The sequence below is a fragment of the Gossypium hirsutum genome, chromosome D07, assembly GCF_007990345.1.
Source record: "Gossypium hirsutum isolate 1008001.06 chromosome D07, Gossypium_hirsutum_v2.1, whole genome shotgun sequence".
Lineage (NCBI taxonomy): Eukaryota > Viridiplantae > Streptophyta > Magnoliopsida > Malvales > Malvaceae > Gossypium > Gossypium hirsutum.
In genome coordinates this window covers 13524702-13533088 of record NC_053443.1, presented here as the reverse complement: position 1 = coordinate 13533088, position 8387 = coordinate 13524702, and the positions used below count along the sequence as shown (strand labels likewise).

Sequence of the window (8387 nt, the reverse complement as noted above, 5' to 3'; positions counted from 1 at the left end):
AAGAGAAGCATCAGTGAGCCAACCTTGTATGTGAAAAAAGAAGGTGAGGAAACTGTGCTCATAGTCTCCTTGTATGTAGATGACCTATTGGTAATTGGAGGAAATAAAGTCATGTTGACCGACTTCAAAGATAAGATGGAAAGCATGTTCGAGATGTCTGACTTGGGAGAAATGTCATACTTCCTTGGCATGGAAGTATCTTAGACACAACATGGAATTTTCTTGAGTCAAAAGGCATTTTGCCTTGGAAATTCTAAATAGATTCACTATGCAAAATTGCAAGGCAGTAAGCACACTAGTTGCTGTTGGAGAAAGTTGTCAAGCTAAGGTGATTTCGAAAAGGTGAATGAATCAACCTATATAAGTTTGATGGGATGTTTGCTCTATTTGACAGCCATAAGACCAGACATCATGTTTGTTGTAAGTCTCCTATCCAGGTTCATGCATTGTTGCAATGCAAGTCATTTTCAAGTTGCTAAAAGAATTCTCATGTACATCAAAGGTACACTGAGTTTTGGAATCATGTTTACCAAGATTGATAGCATGAAGCTTTTTGGTTATGTTAATAGTGATTGGGTTGGATTGATAGATGATATGAAAAGTACTTCAGGGTATCTGTTTACCTTTGGTTCAACTATTTTTTGTTGGAGTTCAAAGAAGCAAAGTGTTGTTGCTCAATCGACAGCTGAGGCAGAGTATGTGGAAGCTGGAGGAGCTATTAACCAAGATATTTGACTAAGAAAAATCATGGCAGATTTGAATCTACACCAAAGGGAAGCAACAGAGATCAAATGTGATAACCAATCTTCTGTTGCAATTGCAAAGAATCTAGTGTTCCATGGGAGTACAAAGCATTTCAAGATAAAGTTTCATTTTGTTAGGGAAATGGAACAATCTCAAGAAGTTAAACTGATTCATTGCAATTCTGAAGATCAGTTAGCTGACATCTTGACAAAGCCTCTTTGTGTGTCAAGATTCAAAAATCTGAGAGCAAAGTTGGGAGTTTGCAGCATGCATGACAAGGAGGAGTATTGAAGTTGGCTTCCGTGCAGGACAATGAGTAGCACAAGGAGCAGACCATGCAACCCGATCCATGCATGTTATAGCTAGAGCCTATGCTGCTGATTTTTGTTACTTCAAGGAGATATTTTGTTACTTAGTTAGATTTGAACTAAGTTGGTAACATATTTGATGTAATTAGGTGCTGATGGATTGATAAATCAGCTTTCCTATTTGTGCAAGTTATGTTTTTCAATTTACTAGGTTACTTAGTGGTGTTAGGTAAATGTTTAGGTGACATTTGCATATTTTGACCAGCTTATTGACTAGTATATGTAATGGCTTCATGCCTCAATTCATTTGGCAATAAAATCTTTCAGAAATTCTTCTTCATTCTCTGGTTTTTTACTCAAGTTCTTAAGTGGATTTTTAATGTTTTCTTAAGCAAGACATCGAGCTAGGGGTGAGCAAAACTCGATTCGACTCGAAATAATTGAAAAAAAATCAAATTTCGAGTTAAACGAATCGAGTTATTCGAGTTAATCGAGTTATTCGAATCAACATGAATTTGTTTTTCAAATTTCGAGTTCGAATCGAGTTGAGTTTTTGAATTCGAATAACTCGAATAATTCGAATATAAAACTATAATATTTTACATTTTTACCCCAAACTCTCAAATTTTTTTACTTTTCCCTCAAAACTTTTACTCTTTCCCACTTTCCCCCCAAAACTTTTACTCTCCTCCCCTCCCAACCCCCCAATCTACCCAAAATCCATTTCCCACCAAAATTTTACTCTCCCATTTACTTTTTCTCAAAATTTTACTCCAAAAAACCCTCAAAACCTTTTATTTTCCCCCAAAATTTTTATTCCCTCCCACTTTTCTCCTAAAACTTTTATTCCCTTTCCATCCCATCTCTCATCTACCCCTCCAAACCTTCCCCTCTCCAATTTTTTTTAATATTTTCCCTCCAAAATTTTACTCCTCCTATTTACTTTCCCTCAAACTTTTATTCCCCAAAACTTTTTATTTTCCTCCTAAACTTTTACCTCTCACCCTTTACTCTCAAATAAAAAATCAAAATTATCCAAAAAAAATCACTAAACATAAATAGTAATAATTTTATTTGTATCTACTATTTATATTATTAAATTAAATTTCACATTTTATATTATTTATATTATTGAATTGTTTAGTCATATTGAATATTTATATTAAAACTGAATTATTAATTATGTCATAAAATATCCGTGTTAAAATTTTATATTGGTATCAATTTCACATTTTATTTTTAAAATAAATTTTATTAAAAAATCATATTTTTTACATTTAATATATTTTTTAATTCTAAAATACATAGTGACAAGAATCTGAAGATAATTGAAACAACTAAGCAAGCAAAGAAGCTAACCAGTATATAAAAAATTAATAAATAAATTATGAGGTGATGAAAGTTAATAAAAAATTTGATTAAGGTGGAAAAATTTTATTACGATGGATGACAATGGTTACAAGGACCCAAAATTATTTTTTAAAATTTAACTCGAACAAATATATTCGATTCGATTCGATTTGATTCGAATTCCATCTCACTCGACTCGATTCGAGAAATTTTCAAATCAAATTAGGATGATAAAATATGATTCGTCAACTCGATTAACTCGAAATTTTTTTATTTGATTCGATTCGATTCGATCGAACGCTCACCTCTACATCGAGCCTTCTAGCTCAAGTTTCTGTCAAATTTCTCATTTTGTTTTCTTAATTCCAATACTTTTCACTAAAAAAACCCAATTGATTGAAATTTTTTATTGAATTGACTTATTAATTAAACTTTTCTTTTAACAACATTAACTTGATCGTATGACTTATTCAAACAATGAAAATGTCATGTAGCATGTCACAATGATATATACTTAAAATATAAAAACCTTAAAATTGTAACAAATAAATTATAAAAATTTAAATCTAGAATGAATTTGAGTAAATATGTTCAAATTCTTTTTAATTTAAACATTCATTTGTTGGGATTTATTTTGAACTTGATTTTTTAAATTATAAAAAATTAAATAATTATAAAAATTCTTAAAATTTATAAAATACAGAAAATTTGTAAAAAAAAGAAAAGAAAAGAAAAGAAGCTAGCTAATCATGCTTGTATGGTTTTCTTCTACTTGTTGTATTTCAATCCACCATGATCAAGGCCAATACTGTTCCTCTTCCTCCACTTCAGTGCAGACCAGTAGCGATTGGCAACTTAGACCGGTTTCAATACACATTTCTAAGTACTTGATCATATTTACACCAACTTTTTTTGTGTTCTTTAGCTAGTGTTGGAATCGATGAAGTATAACCAGGTTTGGTCCACAGTCCCATTCTCACTAGAGTCACTCTTGCCAATCTCGATAACGACACCCATGATGTTGCTCGGGAATTTGGTTTAGCTGGTGCCGGACATCCCAGGTTTCGATCCTTAAAGGATGGATGAATTTATATGTAGTAGTATATACACACTGGAGGGAAGTTCTTTATTGTTTGTTTCTAGTTGAATGGTATTTTGATTTATTTGAATCCTTTTTAACTATGTTTAAATATTTCTAATTTTTTTTAATATTTTTATAGTTTTTTTAAAAAATTAATAATTATTTATAATTAATAAAATTGTTTACAAATTTAATTGTTTATATTTTTTACAAAATTTAAATTTTTTAAATCCATGTTTAGAATGAACTTAGATAAGATATGTTCAGATTCAAATGAATTTGAACATTTTTTTGTCTAAGTTCATTCTAGGCTTATATTTTATTTATATATATTTGTTCAATATATGGCATGATCAAACCGGTTAACAACAGTTTATGATAACAAAGAGACTTAATTGATCTTTTTATTACCAATAATTGCTTAATTGGGTGAAATTTTTTTATAAGGGCTTAATAATTTTTTTATTTGTCGATAGCAGGTGAGAAACGGACTCCCTCCATACCAAATTTCATGGTTTCATCAATCAAGCTGATGGAGAAAAATTGAAATTGGTGAAACACTTATTCTCTAACAATGGAAGACTATGGAACATGGAGGGTGAAGAATGTTTCTCACAACCTCTTGAAGAAAACCAAGATGAAATAACTTCTAAAAATCACAAGATATCTTGCTAAGAGAGAAACTCAAAGAGTTGTATTATTCAAAGAATGAAAGATGTGTACAATAAGGGGAGCCATAGGCTACTTATAAGGAAAACTAGAGTGAAACTAAACATAAGTTACCTGTTTCATAAGTAGCAGATAAAAATCCTACTTAACTAACATGAAAAATAAATTAAGTATAAAGACTAAATGATGTTCGACCATGGACCGAATTTAACAAATAAAATAACCTTATTGGGCTTAAATAAAAGCTATTCATAAAACCCATTTAACAAAATAAATTAACTAAGTCCTAAAGATGACAAAAACGCTCCAAATGAGCTAAATAACATAGGCTAAGTGTGTAGGCTTGATTGGGACTATTGAAGTGTACCGCCTAAACTTGTTAACATCTTCCACATGAGCTTCTCTTTCTGGATTGAACTTTTAAGGCCACGAGCAGTGCTGCAACCTTCTAATTCATCTTCGATCTTTACTGAACTCCAAAGGCCATCATCTTGAAGTTTCAACTCCTTTTTCTTGAAATCATTTTGTCACAAAGTCTTGTACAAATAGGTTAATTTTTATTTAAATTGTCTGGATTTGGATCTCATGATTAGGCTTTAAGGGAAACTGAGCCCATTGCTATCATGGGCTTGAAATTGAGCCGAGCACTTTGTATCAACCGTAGTGGCAACAAATAGATTGGTCATCAGCATGGATTCTTAAAGCACCATAGAAGATTTAAATTTTCATATGGAAAGCATACTTGCTTTGAATGAAAATCATTCTAAGAGGCATAACTCATGATCTTCGGGATGTGCACAACGTGGAGGGGAACTTGAATCAATTGAATACATTTTCCTTTTGCTCGATAGCCCAAGCCATATAGAGAGCCTTAACGTTTCATTACATCCTAGCACTTGAAGGATTTGGATCCTTTACAAAGTGGCGGATGAAGATTAATCATGAACTACTTGAATTTGGATCTTGCTCAAGAACTAACTTGATCGCTTAGCTATGTTGGAGTTTATGGATCTTTCAAAATAATTGGATATTTTGTGGAAGCAGAGAGGATCTTGTTAAGGTTTGGAACTCTACTGCAGAAAGATTCTTTGAATACATTAAAGTCACAATGAGTCTAATTCAAAATGGGATAAGAATCATCAACACCAAATCCTTATGGCCGCCTCCACCCTAAAATGTCATAAAGATCAACACTTCTTTCATTGGAAGCTCGAACACAACTAAACTTGCAAGTCTTATTAGAAATAGCAATGGAGATGTTTTTGATGGAACTAACGCTCAAGCAAAGTCTTCTAATGCATTTGTGATTCAAACCTTGATCATAGGGTTAGGTTCCTTTTTTATTAATCACAACGGCTAGAAATTTGTTATTGTTGAATCAAATTGCTTCAAGGTTATCCAAATGCTTTGAGAAAACCCTAGTTGGACGTGCGACATGGCCACGATTGATAGGGATATTGTTTTGCACACTACTAATATTGGTTCCATTTGCTTTAATAATGTACTTAAGACGCAGTGGCAGAGCTAGAAAAATTTTTAGAGGTGGAATTAATTGCAATTTCACTATTTTTGTAATCTATATTTTTATACTTTTAAAAAGATTAAATTAAATTTTTATTATTTTTGGGGGCTAAAGTATAATTTTACCATTATTAATTTAAAATTTTATAAATTATAAAAAGGCCTAAATAAAAAATTTTCCATTTTAGGGGCTGGCCAGGCCCCTTGGCTCCGCCACTTTTCCTAAGATGTTTTAATATTACTAAATCTTATAATCTTAGTTATGGAAATCTTTTATATCATTAAGATTTTCTCTCCACTTTCGAACGAGTAACTTAACTCCAAAAATAAATAAAATTTGTATAATTTCTAAAAAGTTAAAATATGATATAAGGCTTTGTATTTTTTTTAAATATATAATTTAGTTTTTATATTTTATATTTTTAGAATTTTAGTCCTTTTATTTTACAAACTTCAAATTTCAGGTCTAACTGTTAAAAAAATTATTATTGTTTTGTTAAATTTTTTGACATGACATTCTAAAATAAAAATACATACTTGATAATCATGTAGCTGAAAACGACCTTATAATGAACTTGAATTTAAGAAAATAATTTTAATAATATTAACAGTTAGACTTAAAATTTGAAATCTAAAAGTAGAAAGGCGAATTCTTAGAAATAAAACTATAAGGACTAAATTACAAATTTAAGAAAAGTAAAAGAATTTATGTCATATTTTAACCATTACAAATTTAAGAAAAGTAAAAGAATTTATGTCATATTTTAACCATATTAAAATAATTTACTGAAATTACTTGCAATTAATTATCGCTAATTTTAATAATACGTGCTTTGGAATTATCTAAGAGCAGTTCAGCTCTCATGTGTCTATATATATTTATACTTTCACCCTAATAGTTGGATAATTTTCTAAGATTTTCTTAGTAGTGAAGATTTTGGGAACACAAATGTCGTAACGACATACATTGAATTTTTGCGCATATCCCATCATTTAAAGCTTATTTCAGTATCCTCCATTGACAGTTCCACCAAGCAAGCTTTAATGAATCAACCTCGAATTCGTTAAGGAATTCATAGGATTCGACTTGCAAAAATGATATCAACAATCGACTCGCTTGAGGGTTCATATCAGAGAAAAACAATTGTTTTTGAATCACCAAAACGCTATTTGATCCGCCCATGTTTTCAACAATATGTCATTTCAAGCCTTCAAGCAACAGTGGCTTAGGTGGATAAGAGGTAATGGGTCTCTTGTTCTTGTTTTTTTTTCTTGGGTGCGGCGTTTCCTTTTCAATCGGCTATTCTTCTTCTCCTTCATGAAGATTCGCTCTTGCATTTTTTCTTACTCGACTCTCACATCTATAATTGTCCATTCCTGTTCAATCCTTATGTTCTTGAAATCTTTAGAACTAAGAAGCTTCATTTTTGTTTTACATAATCATATAGCTATTAGGGTGGAAGTATAAATATATAGACATGAGAGCCGAACAGTTCGTGTAGAGTTAGATTTTTTGTTTTTTGAAAAATATTAAATTAATCCAAATAGGATTATTGAATTTAAATAGAAATAGGATTTGAATTAATTCAAATCAAATCCTTATCCATAGAACAATCCTAATAGCCCTAATGCTCAGCCGCATTCGAATACATCATGCGATGGAACTGCTAAAGCCAAATCAATCCCTGCAAGTAATGGGGGAGTATTGTGGGACTCCAGTGACAGTCATTGATTGATAGTTCAACAGAAATCCGAGAAACACCAACATTGAAAACGAATAATAGCAACTACAAGGAGAAATAAGCACCAATTTGAAACAAGAAGTTACCACACTCAGAGCCAAGTAAAGGTTGCTACAATTGGCCACAGGTCAAGGAAAGGCTGCTGATTCTTGACACACAATAGGTTTCTCCAAACTATCGGCAATGTCATTATACACGCTGGGAATGATGCAGCCAAGTTGACATATAAGGATCTGAGAATTCACCCTCATGTTCTAACTTGAATAGAGTTAGATTTAAGATCAAGTAAACCTCTTTTAAAAAGCTTAAATTTTGTTCCCACTTCACCTCTTACAAGTTGCATCACCCACCGAAAATATGGAAAACATTTTATCCAAAAAAAAAAAAACTTTACGATTGGTTTTAAGAAAGAAAATAGAAATACAATGTCTGATTCAGGTATTTCTCAACACAAATCCAAGAAACTATTACAATCAAAAGAACCACTGGAGAATGCTTTAACCCATTTTCCCAAAAACCTGCAAATATGTATCCAGAAACCTGACAAACTCAATTTTTCTACGGAGATTGACAGAATCAGAACCAAACAGGAAATCCAAACTAAGAATTACAAATATATATATATGGTTCCGATTTTCTTGAAGTTTATATACAATAGATACCCGGGAAATTTTGATAGAACCTGGAAAATTTGCCACGAAAGAAAACAGAGAAGAAAGAAACCCAGAGAAAGAGAGAAGAGACTGAAATTTCTTCAAATTTTTTGATAACCGTAAAAACCCATGCAGTACATGCAGATATTGAAGAGAAATAACAAACAACTAACGTGGCACAATTCAGTTGCTACAAAAACGCACCGTTCCACTAATTCACCCCAAAACTCCCCGTTTTACTAAAGCTAATTAATTATTTTCTTCCTGCTAACATTTTGACTCGTAACAACATGTCCCTCCCACAATAATTTCCTTGACC

At 31.5% G+C, this 8387-nt stretch overlaps 1 protein-coding gene across 1 annotated transcript; it reads left to right on the top strand.

Annotated features, from left to right (window-relative positions):
* Nucleotides 1-268: 268 nt before the first annotated feature.
* LOC121219136 (secreted RxLR effector protein 161-like) lies at nt 269-735 on the top strand. The gene is made up of 2 exons (XM_041096814.1): nt 269-342; nt 438-735. Exons 1-2 carry the CDS (start codon nt 269-271, stop codon nt 733-735), a joined length of 372 nt encoding a protein of 123 aa, XP_040952748.1.
* The last annotated feature ends 7652 nt before the right edge of the window (nt 736-8387 follow it).

Bases quoted from the DNA above. Each gene is read 5' to 3' on its own strand.
- LOC121219136 (XM_041096814.1), top strand. From the start codon at position 269: ATGCAAAATTGCAAGGCAGTAAGCACACTAGTTGCTGTTGGAGAAAGT. The intron at 343-437 runs GTGAATGAATCA...TCTCCTATCCAG, and splicing joins GCTAAGGTGATTTCGAAAAG to GTTCATGCATTGTTGCAATG.